Consider the following 20969-nt stretch of genomic DNA (forward strand, 5'->3'; position numbering starts at 1 on the left):
GTGCAGACAAAACAGCATTTTGGAGCAGCTTGGAACAGAGTAAATTTAATTTTCGAGCTGTTTGGAGCAGGCCAATCTGAATTTTGGTGGAATAATGGAATATGGCAGTGCACTTCGAAACCATGATGAAACAGAGAATAACCCAACACAAAGCGCATGGTAGAAGCACGCTTTGCAGATATAGCACACTAGAATATGGAAGAGTGGGTCGAGCAGCGGCACAACGCATGTTTTCCTGTAATGCCGAAAACATCAGTGGAACTACAATCGAACTAATACCCCTGAAGTCAGGGGTCTTTAAGGAAAATAAACTGAACTGAACTATATACTCCCACGCCGATGCTCATGATGATAGCAGAAAATGTACTCAAATTATGCGTCCAATCAATGTGCTAACATAATTTCTGGGTCACAATTTGTCACCGCATACCCAGAGAGCCGCAATCCACCCTGGGCTGATATAACCTAAAACTATCCCAATCTGTCTTTATTGCGATAGCAATCATATGTACACTCTAGGCGCATCTCTGCCGTCGTCTTCGCCGTGATGTGCCATATAAAGTTCAGGAGCGATAACATCGTCGCCGTGTGCTGTATGCTGTATGTGCGAGTGAAATCGTGCGAGGGTGAGCCGACAACGGCGGCTCAATCTCGCGCGTGTAAGGGAGGAAAGCGGGGAGAAAGCGCACAGTCTTCGGTTGCGCGCAAGGCACCGTGTGGGGAATTGAGGGAGGGAGGGGGGGCATTCTCCAGCGGCTGCTCTGTTTGGCGCGGCAGCGTGGGCCCTATCTTGAAAGCGGTCTGCGATGGGACAGACAGAGTGCGAGTGCTCATAGCTTCATGCGTGCTGTGTTTTCGCCGCTTAGTTCGCATTGAAGTGAGAGGCAGCACGAAGGTCAATTTGCTCGATACTGCTGCCGCACTTTCTCACTCCAGCGTTTAGACAGTGAGTTTCCGTGGTCATCGAGTGAGATGTGTTCACGTCTGCCTGTGCGCGCGTGACACCATGCTTGTTAATTAAGTAAGGCAATATTTACAACTTATACGGCCGATAAAACTACTATCCTTACTTCGTATAGCTGTCTACTAATGTGCTATTGCAATCGATGCTTCGCCTTTCAGGCGAAAATGCGACTTTTTATTCCAAATCCGCCATTAACCCTTCACAATGTGTCAAAATGGCTCAGGCCTCGCCCATGTGGGAATAAAAACAGATTGGAATATTTTTACGGTATACTGGCCCTGTGGATAGAGACGCCCACCCACTGAACCCACTGCAGCGCGCACCTCCCTATAATATCTAGTTCGCTCGCAGTGCCCTCAGCCTACTCTTCGTTGTTTTGCGCCTCAGCTATAGGGAGCACCGCGCCGCTGAACCGTATTCTAGTACCGTATGAATGAACCGTATTCTAGTACACTCTAAATACAGCCGCCCTGGCCGTTCCAACAGCAGTGAGAACAGCCAGGAGTGGCCACGTGCGCACCGGCCACTTGCCGGAAGCGCCGAAAAGTCCAATGTCATAAGCCCGAAAATCACAAGAAACTGTGCGGGAGGCGCCGTTGCGTGGTCTGCGGAATGTGATCAGCACTCTTTTTCGAAGAACAAATCCGCTCACTGTTTGCGGACACTGCCGGAGCACACATGCCGAAGCCATTCTGGCGCAGCCTGGTGCAATTTTTGTCAATTTTCCGTGTTTGGCACAGTTTGGCACAGGAATCTGCGTTTGTATCAAAATGGTGCAATTGCCGCAGGATTCTCACCCCTGAATCTTCTACAACAGGACAGCCAAAGATCTACCCCAGCTTCACAGCGGTTCTCCAGTATCAGTGTACGACACCATACGCAGAAACTGGTCTCCAGCTGTAGTCGTAGGTCCAGCAGACCAACCACGGTCATACACCCTACTTAAAGACAGTGGACAACAGCTGCGGCGCACCAGAGAACATCTGAGTTCCAGAGCATTTTGTTAAAAAAGTAAGCAGAACAACACTGCATTTTCATGGCAAGTTTGATGACACATATCTCCTAACTCTTGTCATTCTGGAAATCTAATACAAATGGATACGCTTTGCAAACTCACCAGCTACAATTCGTAAATTGCAATATGTGCCATTAAGTAATTAGTTATGAAGTGACTTTTTTAAATTAGTTCAATATGTGTTTCGATTTCTCGTGCAATTGTACTGTCTGCCTCTCTGAATAATGCAGCTCAAGGACTACAATTATGTTATCTGCAACAGGCGATGTTTAAAAATTCCAGGAAAACTCGAAACTGATCACCCCGTACATATATCCTGCAATAAGTGAAGCACCATGTGCTATTCCATATGATGAAACACCTTTAGAAGAATGGCCTAACACGACGAGAGGTGAAGAGCACATTTAGTGTAAACTTATGTACATGTACGATCGTAACATGTACGGAATAATCTTCATGCCCAACCAAATAAAATGAACAACATTAACTCATGTGTCACATGCATGCCTGTTGTCTCACATCGACTACCGAAAATTGTTGGTGCAGAAACTGAATTCTGTACAAATTAAACTATGAAATACTTTGATCTCAGCACTTCCACTGCTGTTGAAGCATCGTCATACTATAGTAAACAAATGTGGAATAAAAACAACATGCATAATTTGCATCGCAGGGCTCCTTAACCCTTTCAACACCACTGACATACCAGTACATTTCATGTTTCTGTCCCACCATGCTCCTTTTGACTATTCCTTTTGTCATTTAGGAATGTGAGGACCACACCAAGAGATAATTTGCTATTACCAGTGTCATTTTTTTTTTTTTTTCATTTCTGCACAACCAACAATAAACCCTTGTGTTCTTTTTATAATATCTGAGAGAAAAATCCAGCGCTGGGGATGCATCACCTCCAAAAATAAAACCAACATTGAAAGGGTTAAAGGTAGTATTTAGTAGACTTAATTATCAAGGATTCCAGATATGGATGACAAGAGCAGATTTTATTCCATTGTCAGAATGACATCATACCAATAATTCTTACATTAATGCTCTATGCATGGTCAGTGATGACATCTCTTGACATGTGCTGCTTAATCTCCTGTTTAGATTGCCTCTTTCCCCAATTTAAGCAAACACACAATTGCAAGACACCTTGCAGATAATACGTATAAGTAATAGAACTTGCTATGCAGGAGTGAGTCCTTAGAGTGAGTCCTTAATGTTTACAAGATCCCAGGCATGTATATTAAAAAAGCACAGGATGCATGTCCCCCTCTGATCTCGTGAACATGAAAGACAGAGCTGCTCTCCATACAGCAAGTTTCCTGGAATCATATACAGTATAGACCACTTATAACGTAACCGCTTATAGTGCAGGACTGGATATAATACGGTCTTTTCAGACTCCCATCAATTTTCCCATAGCACTCTATGTACACGCGTATCGCTTATAGTGCAGTTGCGGGACACGAAATACCGGTTACAGTGCGGCTGCCTGAAAGTTTAGCAGTCAACCTAGACGGCAAGTACTGTATTTACTCGAATCTAACGCGCACTTTTTTCCAATAAAACAGGTCCAAAAATTGCATGCACATTAGAATCGAGTACGACCCTAAATCTGCGTTACCATATACCCGCCGGCATTTCAAAATGGCTGCCTCGCACGCGCGTCGAGCCTAGCTGCTTTCGAGCCTAGCTGCTCTCGAGCCTAGCTGCTCTCGAGCCTAGCTGCTCTCGAGCCTAGCTGCTCTCGAGCCTAGCTACTCTCGAGCCTAGCTACTCTCGAGCCTAGCTACTCTCGAGCCTAGCTACTCTCGAGCCTAGCTACTCTCGAGCCTAGCTACTCTCGAGCCTAGCTACTCTCGAGCCTAGCTACTCTCGAGCCTAGCTACCGTAGCTTATTCCTCCATGTGCTGCAGTACACGTGCTTAGGCAATAGTCTACCGTCTGTCTTCACGTTCTCTGCATTTGCTCTATCAGCATGAAGTACCGAGTTCATCATGACGCCGCATTTAAAAGGAAAGTGATCATGTGTGCGGAGACAGACGGAAATCCGGCCGCATCACGGGTGTTCGGAGAATCCGAAACTTGCGTTCAGGACTGGTGCAAACAGAAGGAGAGGATTTTCGCCAGCAAAGCAATGCGGAACGGTTTCAGTGGACTGAAGCAGGATGTAATCTGCGACGATCCACTTCGGTGATACGATCGCTTTGGCCCTATCTTGAAAGCAATCTGCGACGGGGAAAGTCCGCCACACGCCGTGTTTTCGCCACTTATAGGATCCTGTTGATGCGAGAGGCATGATAGCACGAAGGTCAATTCGCTCGCCGCGCTTCGTCACTCTAGCGTTTTGACAGTTCGTTTCCGCGGTCAACGAGTGAGATGTGTTCATGTTTGCTTGTGCGTGCATGAAACCGTGCTTGTTAATTTATTTAGTAAGCGAATACGGAACCTAGAGCACGGTGACAGCAATGGCAGAAATGCACCTGCAGTGTCCATTATCGCAATAAAATAGTTGTTTTGGTTATAGTGCGGTACCGCTTCCAGTGCAGATATTCGCGACTCCGGCGACTTACGTTATAAGCTGTCTACACTGTACAAGGTTTCTTGTGATGACTATAAATTTGCTTACACTGGCGAACCAGGGAATCTAAACAGGTGAATTACCGAGCACAGGAATGGTGTCAACAGGGGCATGTGTCACGCAATGTCGCTGAACATGCTTAGACCACCAAACACAAGATTAGTTTGGTTGATGTAAAAACTGTAGCAGTGGAATTAAATCTGCCTTCTAATCTATATCTGAAACTCTTGATTATTATTCAGTCTACTACTAATACCTTAACCAGAAACAGCGAGAGTCCACCATCCTATCTGCAACAAATCACTAGCCTGACCGATACTTCATAAGCTGTTTCCTTCCCTGCCAACTGTCCGTGTAAACTAGGTGTCCGTATGAACACTGAAGGATCTACTTATTTCCCTTTAATGGTAAGTGATAACTGGAAAATTTCATGCTCAAAGTTGTTCATTTTCTTTCCCTATAGCCATCTTTGACCCACCTGGTTAGCTCAGCTGGTAAAAAACTGCAGGACAAAGGTGCTAATGCAGAGTTGGACTGGTGGGGGGCGGGCGCCTTTCACGGTCGCTGCAGAAACATATTCTTGTGGCACAGGATGGCCCAAGCTGTGATGAGCAAACTTCGGAAAACCCAGCTGGTTAAGGCAGGCCTCTCTTTGTCGGAACAGGCATGAACATCATCAGTCTGTGGTCGCAGTTTCTTTCTTGGGGGTCATATGGCCATGTCCAGGAACTCTCGTCTCCACAGACTGCATATACAGGGTTAAATTTTCGCAGCTGGGAGTCTTTTTCCTAAAAGAACTCATATAGTTTCTACTCATAGTTTTGTGACACTTTCGGGTTGATGACAGCTTTACTTTTCATTGCACAACACGATACTCTAATTGACTCAGCTGTGGCAGCTGTGAATGCAGCTTTATGCTAGCCTAACATACACCTATCAACAAATAACAGGACCATATGTGTAAGTAGAGCGCAACGAAGATAGTGCAGATACAGTACACACATACCATATAGTATTTTTATTTGTTTCATTGCTACATTATATCAGCAGTACAAACATGACTTTTGCCTACAAATGGCCTGCAGTGCATGCAATCTTTTGAATGCAGTACATTGACTCATTTCAAATCAAAGGTAATTTGTGGCCCTGTCTTTGGATCCCTGTGCTAATTGCTACTGCTATGTGACACTAGGCACTTGATATTGCCTTACTAATATGGTGACCAACTGGCATCCCAGTCAAAAAAAAAAGATTGCTCAAACCAATTGGAAATATCCAATTGGAACCAATTGTATATTTACAATTGTGTTTTGGGACACCCACTGGAAATATCCAACAGGTCCAATTGGACCAATCAGTTTTTTGAACACAATTGGACTTAATTGGTCTCTGAATTGGACTCGTTGGGACCAACATGAAAAATGAAGGAAAGGAAGGAAAAAGAAGGCTAGATGGGCCCTAACCTTGACATGACATGGATATACTTGAAACTCCTTTCGAGAAGCATAGTCATGCATGAACACACTACTACAATTCTCTTCATTGACATATCCAACACTCACCACTTCACTATGAGAGATGCATGTCAGGTATGTGCTATATATGTGAGCAAAATTTGGTTGACCTAGTGGTGCCAGTGAATCATGAGATAATGGCAAAATTTCAAGACAAATATGTTTAACCTGACAGAAAGCTAAATGCTTCTCTCCATTGATCACACCAAAATACAAAGATCCTTTACTTTAAAACTAACATTATAATTGTGCTATATTATAATCAACTATTCCGTTGTTTCGCAAGATTACACAGTGACTTCGAATCGGGTCCAATTGGGACCAATTGGCATACGAAGCTCCAGTGATGTCCAACTGGAACCAACTGGACTTCTCATGATGCCCAATTGGTACCAGCTCGACTTCTCAAGAAGCCCAATTGGAACTTGGGCCTCCGATGATGTCCAATTGGAACCAATTGGGTCCCACTGAAAAATCCAACTGGACTCAATGTTTGTTTGTTTTTTCTACTGGGATGCAGTACTTAAATTGCCACTATTATAAAGAATATTTTTTTATTAATCATATTTCTGCATACAGCTGTACATAAGTGGTAGGAATATGGATAAAAGCTGCATTTACAGCAGCTTGACCAGCCCCACATTCCCACAACTTACATTGACAGCTTAAAAGTGACAGAAGTATGCTCATTTTGTGAAATGCACACTATACAATAACTACCCGTGTACCATGCTTTTCTTCAAACAAAACATGAAAGCTGTAGATTTTGACAACTGCTTATAAATCAACAGTCATCCAATCGAAATCTATTATTTTTTTCTTTCTTCACTGGGTGCTGACTAATCAACCGACTGAATCCTCCTACATTCAGACTGCTGCTGCTGCAAAGTACCTGAAGTTTTGTGGTTATAAATGAGCACTAAATGTCCATGTGATGGTATAAAAAAAGCTAATCACAGTGTCCAATAACCAAAACGTGTTCCAGGCATGCTTCATTACAGATTCGACTTTCTATGGTTTGCTCCAGGCTGCAAAGCAGATTTCTGCTCAAAGGCTCTTAAAACACACAGAGCTATACAATTAAATTTTCTTGAAGGTGCACCCAGACCATTTCCCATTGCATTTATGAATGCTTATTCAATCGTCATTAGGATGGCCAACTGAACTTCTTGCAATTCATGTAGGTTTTATGAAACGACAGAGAACACATTCTGTGATACAGCCATTCCTTCAACAGTCAAAGAGACTAGATCCCTGCAATGACAGTCTTGGCTGCTTAGACGAGAGCTTATTTTCAAATAAGAAAATCCTGGGACACTGGACAAGGTACTCCTGTATGCAAAAGGCCACAAAGGCACCACTGCAGTTATGTGGTTAGGTTAGGCTAGGTCAACTGGACTCCACAACCACCTGTAGCTATGTCACTAAATGCAGGTGTGTATACCCTGAAACCCTGTCGTCCTTCTTGCCTTTCAAAAGTCCCCCTTTCCCGAATGTCATAGAGTTTTACACTATATTACCTAGAGGGAAATGTGGCACTGCTGCACTGTGGTATGCATGGGAATGCCGGTATATTGTGACTTCGGATTGGCATCGTTCTTGGCGAACCAGGACACCTTGAAGATGCGCCTGGCTAGCACCGTTCCGTCTGTCACAGTGATTCATTTTCTGCTAAAACAGCACGTAAAAGGCTGTTTTAGCTTTTATACACAAAAACATGTTTTGTTCAATTTTGAGGACTTATTATTGGATGTTCAATTATATGAAACGTAAAAAGTATCAGCTGGCCGTTAATGTTGGAGGACAGACGACAAGATTCTCGCTTGCTTTGGAACAACTTGTCTGTTCTTGCTTTTCTTCACTTGATTCTGCATTGTAGTTGAGTAAACTTTATTGAGATATAATACAGGCGAATGAAAGCTTTTTATATACATTATATTTTAAGAACGCAGTGTTTGTGTAGCCATATCCACATTTTAGACCAAGCCTCATACAACAACAGCCAACACAAGCCTCGCAGACACATATCCCATCATTCCCATGACGGCACAGTGCTCTTGGGAAACTCCCATAGACAGTGGCACCAGATTACCCTCTAGGTGTTATGGTAAGAAACTCTATGCCAAATGTATAGCAGCCAATTACAGCTGCAAACGTGGTTAACTCTTTCCTTCTATGGTGTTATGGTAAGAAACTCTATGCCAAATGTATAGCAGCCAATTACAGCTGCAAACGTGGTTAACTCTTTCCTTCTATCTTTGCTGTGCACCTTCCCAAAACCGTATGTACAGCCAGATTACGAGGAAATATAGCTGATATCAGCAATGACTATAATAAGAGAATGACTAACTATGACCAATTCTATCACCATGTTACATGGTGCACAAATATTTGCAAGCAAACACTAGATTTTCGTTCGAAGACATTTCTTTTTTTTTTTCCTACAATGAAATAAAGGAAGTTCCATTGGGAGGATTCAACATGAGACCTACACACCATATAGCTGTGAGGGAGCTCTGACGTCTGAACATATTTACAGACATTGCTATTCCCTTTCATATTAGTGCCATGTGTACTCATGATAGTGTAAGCTTAACATACGCTTAGCATTATCTTCTTTTGTTAAACTAATCAAAATTCTTCTTCTTTCTGGGGTTTTACGTGCCAAAACCAGTTCTGATTATGAGGCACGCCGTAGTGGAGGGCTCCGGATTAATTTTGACCACCTGGGGTTCTTTAACGTGCACTACAACGCAAGCACACGGGCGTTTTTGCATTTCGCCTCCATCGAAATGCGGCCGCCGCGGCCGGGATTCGATCCCGCGATCTCGAGCTCAGCAGCGCAACGCCTTAGCTGACTGAGCTACCCCGGCGGGTAATCAAAATTGACAAGACCAGCACTCAACACTCTGTTTCCGGCTACGCCACATCAAATAGACACCCTCACATAAGCAGGCTAAGATATACAGTAAAACCTCTTTATAACAAAGCTGAAGGGGAAGCCAGAATTACTTTGTTACATCCGTTATTTCGCTATATCATCCAGTATTGCATGTATTGCAATGTGAATCTCTATGAGGATTTCAAAGGAAATTTAACTTACTTGGTTATTTCCATTATTTCGCTATATCCCATTTCCTTATAACAGGGTTTGACTGTTCAGTTTTATTCCTTAAAGGCCCCTTTATTGGGGGGCATTACAAAACGGGTGGGATTTTATTTAGATTAGCAAACACGCAGTGAAGATTGTTTTAGTATTGAAGGTGATCACTAATACGGTCTTGAAAAGTACATGATGAAGCAATGGTGATGATGTCCCGGGGCAGGCCCTGTTCCAGTCTGTAGCTGCTCGAAAGAAGAATGAGGCAGTAAAAGTAGTAGTGCGTGATGATGGGCGGGTAACCTGAAGTGTATGACTGGTGCGGTGAGATATGCGTGCTGCGGCTGTTATATAAGCAGTGATGCTACTGCGGACTTCTGATTTGGAGCAATTTTTGAAGTATCAGAAATTTCATTTTGGAGCACTTTGGAGCAGGTAATTTGGCATTTGGGAGCAGCTTGGAGCAGCTGATTTTTCACATCCTGAAGTATTTCGAAAAAACGAGTGTGTATGCAATACACACACACAAATTGATATCGTTTCATATATTGCTAGTTTTCCCAGATGTCATTCCGTATATCCAGAAACAGAAATGATGGACACATTGGCAGCATGCAGTAATTATAATCATGTCATGCTGCGTTTCAAACAAGCTACAGTAGAACCCCACTGTTACGTTCCCGGGCGCTGCGTTTTCCCGGCTGTTCAAAGCTCCCGAATAGGACCCAATGCATTGGTAACATCGCTATTGCATCGCAAATGTGGGACCGTTCCCGCATCATGCGTCGCGAACTGCCACCCCGCGCCGGCCTGAGCGGCCATTTTGACTTCATGTCGCTTGGCTTACCGCCGTATTCAGAAATGCAACTTAGCTTGAAGCCCATGCTTGACTTGATTTAAAGGACGCCTGGCGTGAACATGCTCTGGACGGTCATTGCGTTTTCTTCGGCGCGTTCACAATAGACGTCACTTAAATCAAGTCAAGCACGGACTTGAAGCGAAGTTGCATTTCTGAATACGGGGGTTAGTGCCTTGACGATGGGATTGGCTGCCCAGAGTGCCAGGGGCGACACCTATGACCAGTAGCGCACCCAGGATCTCTGCCAGGGGGGGGGTTGACAGTTTGCCAATACCATCTGAACAGCAATAATTTCAATTTCTTCACCGAAAATTGTCAAAAAATTCGATTTTTGCGCAAGTTTGCGAATGTGCAGACGATTGCGTGTCTTGCATCTTAGTTGCAGTACTCAAAGGCGCAAGGACAGAAGGGTTAAACAAAAAGGGGGGGGGGTAACTCGGCCTCGGGGGGGGGGGGGGGGGTTACAACCCCCGAATCCCCCCCCCCCCGTTGGTGCGCCACTGCCTCTGACGTATTTTCAGTTTCCACCAGCAAAAGGATGGCCTTTGAGATCTGTATTTGCTATCTAAGCATGGTGTCTATGACGCGTTGGGACCCTAAAATTGGGTTTGGCGCATAGATGTTTCGTACAAAGTTCAAGGGCGATAACGCCGTTGCCGCGCGCCGTATGCTGTATGTGCGAGTGAAAGCGTGCGAGGGGAGCCGACGACCGCGGCCAAATCTCGCACGCGCAAGAAAGAAAAGCAGGGAGGTTGCGCGCCTTCTTCTGTCCCACTCAAGGCACCGGCGAGGGGGAGGGAGGGAGAGCGGGCGGCGTTGTACTCTGGCATCAACTGCGTACAGCGCGGCGGCGCGCGGTCGCGCGGGCCGTATCTTGAAGGCGATCTGCGTTGGGGGCAGAGTCTAGGCAGTGCAGGTGCGTCGGCGGCTCGTAGCTTTGTGCGTGCTGTGTGTTCTCGGCGCTCAGTTTGCGTGGAAGCGATAGACACCAGTAGGAAGGTCACTTCGTTCGCTACTGCTGCGGCGCATCCTCACCCCAGCGTTTGACAGCGCGTGTCCGCGCTCATCAAATGTGATGTGTTAATGTTTGCCTGGGCGCGCTGACACCATGCTTGTTAATACAGTTAATAAGCAAATGTTTACAAGTTTATACAGATGATAAAACTACTATACTACTTACTTTGTATAGCTGCCTACTAATTTTCAATGGCAATCTATGCTTCGGCTTTCGGGCGAAACTACGACTTTTTTTCACACGTAAGAATTAAAATAATATTGTGTGCATTTCAACACTACTTTCATTTCTCAATTTTTCCTGTTTCCCGGCTCTTGCGTTTCCCGGCTCTTACTTTTTTTTTACGGTTTCGTGAAAAATGTATCAGCAGGGTTCTACTGTACTAGCTGCATTTTCGGAGTACATAAAGTCCGCCGATGAATCTCCAATTGACCTTGAAGCCACGAGCCTCAGCAGAAACCGCACTTTGCCGTTGAGCCGCCTTGCAAGGAAGAAGCCGCGTCGGGGCCGTGTGTGGCCCTGTTGCTTAATCGGGACGCACGCGCTAGTGCTGTTTCATCTCCTGTTTGCAACTAAGGCTAGCCCTGTCATCGCGTTGCACGTTTTAATTCCCCGGTGGTGCAATTGTCAGCGATAGACGCCGTCAAATCCGAGACTGTTTGGCGCAGTTAGGTGCAATTTTCGCCGATTTTATCAGGATCGCGCAGTAAATCCCATTTGGCACACTTTGGCGTAGTTGGCGCAGGAGAGGAATCACTGTATAAGGTGACTGATTGAGAGAAGAATGAAAGAATTTATGATAAAGGACAAGACTTGCAATGCGGCGACGAAAAGAAAGGGGCAGTAGGCTGGATTTCCCTTTCAGAGATGAAAAGCTGATGTCGTATGAGTAGGAAGAGTAAACTTATACAAATGCTTATTTACGAATGCTTGATCTAGCAGCACAATTTTTCACTGCTTCTAATGCATTGATTAAATACGCTTGGTGCGGGCTCCATATGGTAGATGCTTATTCTAATTCTGGTCTAATAAGTGATTTATATGCGAGTAATTTTACATGTGGGGGGGGAATGGGTTGCAAGATGGCGATGGCGCATCAGAAAACCGAGTGTTTTATTCGATGCTGAAATGATGTTACCAACGTGGGTATGCCACGATAAATCGTAAGACAAGGTTATTCCTACATATTTATAAGATGGTACTAATTCAAATGGGCGTTGACGACAGAATATTGGAAACGATGCGGACTGTGGCGACGAGAGAAAGACAGAGTTTGCATATTTAGTAGGATTGAGGGACATTAGCCAGTTGTTACACCAAGTACGTTGTTAAGATTTGCCTGGAGACTAAGTTCATCGTGAAAGTTACTGATGGTGTGGTAAATAACGCAGTCATCGGCTAGCATTCGAATACTGCAGGAAACATGTTCGGGTAAATCGTTATTATATATTAGGAATAGAAGAGGACCGAGTACAGATCCTTGTGGAACGCCTGTTGTGACTCAGGAGAGTGTTAGACAGGTGACCATTAACAAAGACTAACTGAGAACGATCAGTTAGAAACTGTTCAATCCATTCAAGAATGTTAGGATGTAGGTTAAGTTGTGAAAGTTTTAGTAAGACAGTGGTGAGGAACTTTATCAAAAGCTTTCGCAAAGTCTAGAACGATGACATCAGTCTGCATGTTACGGTCAAGATTAGTGTGTAGGTCGTGAAGGAAGAGCGCAAATTGGGTTGCGCAGGAGAGGCCTTTACAAAACTTGTGTTGTGAAGGATGGGATGAATAGCATGAGTCCAAGAAACTTATAATGTGAGAGTAGATAACATGTTCCATTATTCTGCAGGGCACACTTGTTAATGGGACACTAAAGTCACATAAAAAGTCAAGCTAAAGTGATAGAGCAATGCTCTAGAATGTCTAAGGCGTCAATATAATCGCTAACAGCGCTTTAGTAATCGAGAAATAGAGGTAAATGCAGGACACGATAAGCGGCTCCCCAGGGACATTCCGGTACTTACTCGATGAGGAAGGCACTCCTAAAAAAAAATGTCACTAGTACTCAACCACTCGTGTTAAAAAGATTATTTCGTTGGATTATAATACGGAAGAAAATGCTACTTGTCTACTTCTATGAGATTCTTAAAAAAATACCTTTTTGGCGTTACACTTGATAACGACACGGGCGGTCAAAAGGTTTCGTTTTCGCTCGACTCTGCGCCGCGCGCGCTTTCGAGTTTCAGTAGTTCCGATATCGCGTAGTACTGCGCTGGTGTTGCTGGCTCGCTAAACTTGAACTTGAATTTGCTAGCAGCAGAGAATGCCACGTCAATGTGATATCGCAGGATGCCCGAACGGTCCGTACGACGGCACGTCCAGATGTGACCAGCTTCATCGCCCGACGTCGCATTGCTGGAGCCCTTCCTGCTTTCGCGCTCGGAAGAGCTGGTGTCGAGGCCGCCGTCGTAGTAAGCAACGACGCCGGCAGCGCGAGCCCTCAGCAGCATGTCACGCTCATCGGAGCTTAAGTCGCTAAAATCAAGCCCAGCATTGCAAGTCAATGTGTCGTTGTCAGGGTTGTGAACTAGTTGGTCCATTGCGAGGAGCGTTGACGATCACCGTGTTCACAACTCGGCGCACGCTTTGCCTTCCGCTTTCGCACTGCCGTTCGCTCTGTCTTGGCCCTGTTTCTGGCCGCGTGTTTGCGCTTTCCGCCGTAGCGCCGTCTGCGGGCACCGTTTTAGTCACCAGCGGCACGTCACTATGTGGCGATGACGTCACCACTCCTCGCTCGGGCAGGCGATTTGAATTGCGCTAGACGTATGGGGACGCTTCAGACGCAATTTTCTCTTAAAATAAGCATTTTCTTGGCACGAAATCGCCGAGTGCTTCTCGAAAGGTCACGTGACATACGTCATCGCCAACTCGCTTCTCAAAACACTGCCTACTTCCGGTTAATGCACGTCCACGCTAGCGGCACATATATCGACGGCGAACCGGCCGCCAGTGCCGTAGAACGTCTGCCGCGCGAGAGGTGTCCAAAGTAGACGGCAGTTCGGCCGGCGCCCCGCCAGCTGCACGATCAATGGGCCAATCGACGATCGCGAAGCTGCGCGCCTCCGCCACCGGCAACAAAAACATCGGCTGCAGCTGCAGCTACCGCCGGGAGACGACGGGCTCAGCTGAGCTCACATCGCAGCCGACGGCGCCGCTAATATCAGCGTATTTTTCTTCCTTGTGTACAATTATTGCAAAAAGCGATAACAACAATAAGAAAATATTGCGGCTTGTGAGCGTCGCTATTTCATTTCGAAGCGCCGTCCGTTTTAGCTTTGAAGGGAACCAGAAAAGGCCTAGCGATGATATCGGCGCCGTCGAGCGATCAGCAGCGGTGTGGCTGCTGCACAAATGAGTCCCGGTCTCACCCTCTCTACGTACGGCAACTAAATCTCGCCGTTCGCGAGCAAAAACCGCTGTCGAACGGCGGCCCGCGAATGGCAAATGGCGTGCGACGAGTTACCGTGCCAGTAACGTGGACGTGGACTCAGCGCTTCTCGGCTACCCGCTGTTGCTGCGGTGCCAGCCCGTGTTATACGAAGCGTACCACTATAGACCCTAGGGTGTGTTGCGCGCACGTCTGGAAAGGCCAACACTGTCGCACTCTGTTCGCGCAGCTAATCAGACCGCTAAGCACGACTGTGTTGGAACGCGAGCGATTTGGCACTGGCGTTGCAGGCTGTAATTACCGATTCGCAAGGGTACACAAACGAGCAACACGACGAGGAAGAGCAGAAAGCGCGCGTACCTGCTAGCAGAATAACCGGAAGTCATAGGTTCTTGTTCAACCAATGGACATCGTTTCCGCAGTTGACATCACCAGATTCCCCCTGCTGACATCGTGACGACCGCTGGGGATACCGGAAAGGCGGGAGGAGGACGGCATTGTTTTTATTTTGTGGCGCTCCCGTGGTGCATAGCACTGCAGCGTTTAAAATCGTTGGTCGTGACGGCATTCTGAACTCGATGCGCGTGTTTACTTGAAATGTTAAAAAAATATCTGAGGTGGTTTAGGGGCCCTTTAAGGCATTAAGAAGTTAATGCCATTTTCGGTGCCTGTGTGGCACGGGTATTAGTATTAGGTCTAGGATGTTCGCACTTTTTTGCATAATGTGCATTGGTTCTGAGACTAACTGACTCAGGTTAAAGTTTAAACATACATCAATGAAGTTCTTGGCCTCTACATGACTAGTTAATGAGGAAAAGTACCTAGATTCAGCCATTCAATGCCTCGGTAATTGAAGTCACCCAAAAGGAGAATACATGCATTTGGGTAAGTGGCAACAAGTTGTTTAAGGTTATTGTTCAGATGTCGACAGTATAGACAGAATTACGTAGTCTGTGGTGGTCTATAGCAAATTCCAAGGAGCACTATTACGGGAGGAGCGTGACGGATGAGCCACAATGATTCAATGTCGGATGTGACGTGTACAACAGTGACGTGTACAACCTCGGTGAATTGCAACAAGAAAACACACCCCCTCCCCGTGACCCTTTTCGGTCGTTACGGTACATGTGGAATTCGGGTAAATCAGATAGGGTTTCGGCATCTGAAATGTTATCGTTGAACCCAGTTCAGTTAGTATCAGTATTTTGCTACTGGATAATGAAGTTATGTTCGATATGAATTCACGCTTTGGAAGGAAACTGCGGATGTTAGTGAATATCACAGAAAACGAGAGGAGGTTGGAAAGTGCTGCGCATTGGCGTTTTGTTGGAGCATGGTGACAGAACGATTGCTATGTGATTTCTTTAACAGTGTTGGATGAGGTATCAAAAACATAACGTTTCAAGCCGATGTGCAGGGTTTTAAATAGCAAGGAAAACTTGGCATATCAAGCTTTGGAAAATGCAACTAGTTGTTTGCACGCGTATTAAACAGAATGCAAAAAGTCCTCGCCAGTGCCAAAATCAGTATTTTTTAGTTTACGGCCATTTGATAGAATTGCGTCTATAGTTTTGGAACGCATGAATTTCACGACTATGGGGCCATTTTTACCAACCGAAGGACGACATGGCGATGAGCTCTTTCTAAGTCGTGAGGTTCCACGGTTATTCCCAGATTATTACGGCAGAAGTCAGTGATTACTTTTTTCAGATTTGGCTCATGTTTCGCTGTCAGTAGGGTCACAGATACCATAGAATATGAGGTTATTTCCGCGTGATCTGTTTTCGGCAGCGTCTAGGCGGTTTTCTAGTTCCTCAATCGTGCGAGACATGCTGCTTGTGTCTGCTCGTATCCTCTCAATGTCATTTCGGAGGGGAAGAAGTGCTTGGTAGTGTATTTCTAGATCGGTCATTCGTTTGCATAAGTCAGTTATTAATTTGTCAGTAGTACTTAGCTGGGATTTGAGGCCCTGTACTTCGGTAATTAACTCGGTTTGGCCTACGGCTATCTTCTGAAGCTCCGCCAGCACCAGTATCATTTCCGTTAGTAGCAGGGTTAGTTTCAATATCTCCCAATAACATGAGCAAAGAATGAATAACACAAGCACACTCAGCGGCAATGACAGCACAGCACCGTGGGCTCGGGGCCTGTACCAAAACATAATTGCTTGATTTTTTGGCAAACAGGGTACAGGCAGAGTCCTATGTTTTTCTGGTCATGAAACTCCGCCGTCACGCTATGGGAGAGGTTCATACCCTGCCCAAAGCTGCCGCGATACAGCGCCACTGTGCCACAGAGGGCATCGTTCGCGTACCGAAGCGCGGTACGAAGAGAGCTGAGTGATCGGGTGCATTCTGTACATGTTCTGCGCTATTTTTCGAGTGCTGGACTGTTTAGTTGAAGCGACGGGGTGGGACAACGATGCCGAACACGTGTTGTGTGCCGGGGTGCCATTCCGGCTACAAGGGCACGACCGTAAAGGTGTCATTGTTCTGTTTACCTACTGACTAGGAGCAGCGCGAGAAATGGAAGCGGGCCATACCGCGACAGGAAAGTGGCAGTTTTAACTTCGAATCGAAGTATATGCGTGTGTGCGCGAAACACTTCCGAAGCCTCAGACATCATCACTGCATACAATTTCAAGATTAACGGCGACGCCGTGTCCCTGGAGCGTGAGAAGCCGACACTAAAGACTAATGCCGTTCCAAGGATATTTGAAGGCCTTCCAGCGTACCTCACGAAACCTCGGTCCTGCTCAACGACAGTTCGACCCCCACGCAAACGACCACGTGAGTCGTCAGGTACGGTTGAAGAGCACCGATCATCGCTGACGCCGTGTTCAGACTGGACTGATGCTGCATCAGTGAATGACACATTTCTCTGCATCTCTTTGCAAAGAAGTAGATGTAGAGCCTAGATGGTAGTGGCGCATACCCACTCTGGGAGATTGGCCCAGAGAAATCAGAAGCGCACGGAGCAGCTCAATTTCATTTTCTTTGTCATTAAGTATTCTACGGAAGCGGCCCTTTGCAATAACAATTTCATTCTTTTGATCTCCTGATAAAATATTGCCCACAGTTTAACAGAAAGTGAACAGCTGTGCTCGGCGAACAATTTGACACTAGGCGCAGTGGAGAGTTGGCGCGTACGTACGGGTGAGCGGGGGTGCAACAGCCCATATATGTTTGCATCTGGTGGTAAGTGGGACCACTGGCGCATTGTTGCAAATGTGCAGTGTTTAATTTCAGGCAAATATTAAAAAGCGGAGCCCGCCAAAGTGTTGAGGCGAACAGCAATGCCGAAGAAATCTGGACCGAGACCGCCCGGCCCTGCACAGCGGACGCATTTCAACGGGGGTGAAATGCAAAACACCCATTTATTTAAATTTGGGTGCATTTTAGAGTATCCCAGGTGGTCAAAATTAATCCTGAGTCCCCCACTACAGTGTGCCTCATATTCGCATCGCGGTTCTGGCTCTTAAAATCCCAGAATTTTTTGGGGACTGAGACCGCCGCAAGCTCCATGTTATGCGCCGCTTTTTTTTTCGTCCCGGGCGCTCATTTCATGGAAGAAGACGCGCTCAGGCAGTTATTTAAGCATGTGGAATGTTAAAAATAGTTACGTGAAAGTAAAGCAACGGTTGTGGAAGTTGAGAAAGCTAGAATACCGAGGCTGCCCCACACACAACCACAGCGGTAGCGCGTTCGCATGCCCTCTCATGCACGGTTGCGCCTCTAGCAGCGGGCGCTGGCTCTTTATGAAACTGAGGCGGCAGTATTGTGACCAGAAAAAAACATGGAAGGACTCTGGTATACGATTTACTAACCTGCATCACAAAGATGGCTGCAATGAAGTGCACTGAGCCCACAGGGTGGTGCTGGTGGTGGGAGCACTTTTCTAGCCGATGAGACGGTTGACGTCGATGATGATGTGGCCTTCCATGGTGCTTTTGGTTCCAGTAGCCACTGTTCACCTGGCGGCACGGTCATCCCAGGCAGATAGTTGACGAGTGATAGGTGGTAGCATCCCGACGCCGCTTCGGAGCATGGCAGTGCGCACTCCGGTGACACACCGGCAGGGACGTGCGCCAAGGTTGATAGCAGCTAGCTGGCAAACACGTGGACGATCGTCTGCATCGCAAAGATTAGTGGGTTAATTAGATGGCTGTGTTGACGTGCAATAACTGAGCACAGTCACTGTAGCTTCAAAATGGCTCAACATCCCTTCAGTAGCAGGATGTATAATAAATTTAGAGCCAACGACAGCTCACAAATGCAATGCAGAGGCATTAATGTACCTAGTAATGGACTAACAATGTTCCTCCATCGCGCCCACTGGATTTGTTAGTGGAGATTACCCAGACTGGCTTTAAGAAATGCTGCCTGTATAACGTACTGGACGAGACTTGAGGATAACATCGTTTGGCGTGTGCAGGATGCTTGTGAAGCATCAGACAAGAATGACTTCTGCAGTTCCAGCAAGGATGCAGCTTATGGCATCAGTGAGGTTTAGTAGCCAAGCTTACAGTAAATAAACATGTTGTGTCCAAAGTTCTTCATTTTTTGAAAAAGATATATATTCAAATTATTTTTTTTTTGGTGAGTTCAATATATAGGGGTCGACCTATGTTCGTGTTCAATCTATTTTCTAGTAAATACGGTATGCTACAGTGAGACACTGTCCTACATTGTTTGTCGTGCGAGTCGACCATCAATGAGAATGATATAACAGCGAAATGCAGCAGATGTGACCGAACATATCACCTTTGAAAAAACACGAAGGTGACAGAAAAGCCGTTTAGAGCAAAACTCACAGCAGCAAAAAAGACATGGTGGTGCTAGATACTGCTTCTTGGGTGAGTGATAGGAAAGACAGTGAGCTCAAAGCCATCATAAAGTAAACCCTCGCATCTATCAACCAGAAATTTGAAACCTTACCTGGCCTAGCCGAAAAAGTTGAAACATCGAAAAGTTCTCTGTAGCACATACCTCTTCAATTTGATGAGTTCCAAAAATAACAGTTGGCCATCATAAGAATGAAATCAAGGAACTGAATTGGAATCAAAAGACAACATAAATCAGGCTGCTCAGGCAAAGCTCCAGCAGGAGCTTTGCCTAGAAAACCTTGGAAAAGTAGTATCGCGATGAATTCAACCGGCCACGTTCACGAGCCTCTGGATCTTAATTTCTTTGCCTACGCGAGCTCTCGGCTTCCCTCAACCTAAACTCGGGATGTTCTCTTCTGCAACGCTTGGTTTTAGCTTCCCTAGCTCTCGCTTCAGTCTTTGGGAAGCAATGAGTGTCCAGTTCTCTGGTCAAAACCTCCCGAGCCGCCGCCAGAGGCATCGGCTGCAGTCACAGACACCGGACACGTTCAGCGCAAACGCGGGGAAACACGGTCGGTGTCGGCAGCAGCTCTAAGTGTCCCACTACCACATGCCTCCACTCCTCCTCTCGACCTCGCATCCACTATGCTGCGCGATGCTATTTTTACACTCTGCTTTCACTCTCTCTCAGCTCTCTCTCCCCCAGCTCGGCGAAGCTGCGGACGACGGAATGATCATTAGAGCGAGGTTCTAACAGCTCCACTGTAAAATGCGCTCAACTGCTAAATGATTTAAAAGCTTTCAAGCAACATCACAATACGATTGGCCCAAGCCAAGTATTACCTACTCTGGATTTCTGGAACTTGGCAGTTACCAACATGATTTGATCTGGACTGGTTTAAACGCATTTCTACACTGTTGTCAAACATATGCTACCCTTAGGAATCTGAAGGTTAATCAGAAAGAACTATCTGGGACAGAACTAGCGAATACCTTTAATAAATTTTTTCAATATCTATGGTCTCTAGCGGCTCGGTATATGATGCATATGTGCGAGAAAACTCAAAATGAAAAGTACATATTTTCACAGCCTGTTACAACACAAGTAGTAGTATATATCTTTAATTAAAAGCTTAAATAACAGTAATAGCCGTGACATTGACAATAAACAAGCATGACTTCTGAAATATGTTGCCATCATAACACCAATTCTCACAAATATATTCCATATCGATTAAGTATAGGAGTATTTCCCCCCAAAAGTGCAAGTTGCATAAATCACAATTCTTTATGAAAAGGGAGATCGTAATGCCCTTGGAATTTACCAATCTGTGTCAGGGCTTCCAATTTTGACCAATCTGGATTCTGTACATAAGAACAAATCCATTGAACTAGGGCTATTTCAATAAAAAGAATATATTCTAACACAACTTGAAAACCGGGCATTTGTTATTGGCATCTTCAGAGATTTTTCGAAGGTGTTTGACTTAATCACAAATTGCTTCTAAAAAAACTCTGACACTAGGCCCCATTCGTAGTCACGCCACTCAATTATATGCAGTTATATACCTAGCGTGCACACGGAGAATGCAGATTGTTCATATAAACAATGTTAATTCCGAAGCGAAGCCTTTACTATCAGGCGACCCAC

The 20969-nt window shown here is 45.7% G+C and overlaps 1 protein-coding gene across 1 annotated transcript in view; it reads right to left on the bottom strand.

Annotated features, from left to right (window-relative positions):
- LOC119437017 (uncharacterized) overlaps nucleotides 1-20969 on the bottom strand; it is a 62904-nt gene that overhangs the window by 10381 nt on the left and 31554 nt on the right. The window contains exons 5-6 of the mRNA XM_049660218.1: nucleotides 18320-18623; nucleotides 5042-5308 (exon numbers count right to left, since the gene is read on the bottom strand). Of these exons, the coding sequence (XP_049516175.1) occupies nucleotides 18479-18623 (145 nt within the window). The 3' untranslated portion in view covers nucleotides 5042-5308; nucleotides 18320-18478. The remainder of the gene's footprint in view (nucleotides 1-5041; nucleotides 5309-18319; nucleotides 18624-20969) is intronic.

Source organism: Dermacentor silvarum, chromosome 1 (genome assembly GCF_013339745.2).
Source record: "Dermacentor silvarum isolate Dsil-2018 chromosome 1, BIME_Dsil_1.4, whole genome shotgun sequence".
NCBI lineage: Eukaryota > Metazoa > Arthropoda > Arachnida > Ixodida > Ixodidae > Dermacentor > Dermacentor silvarum.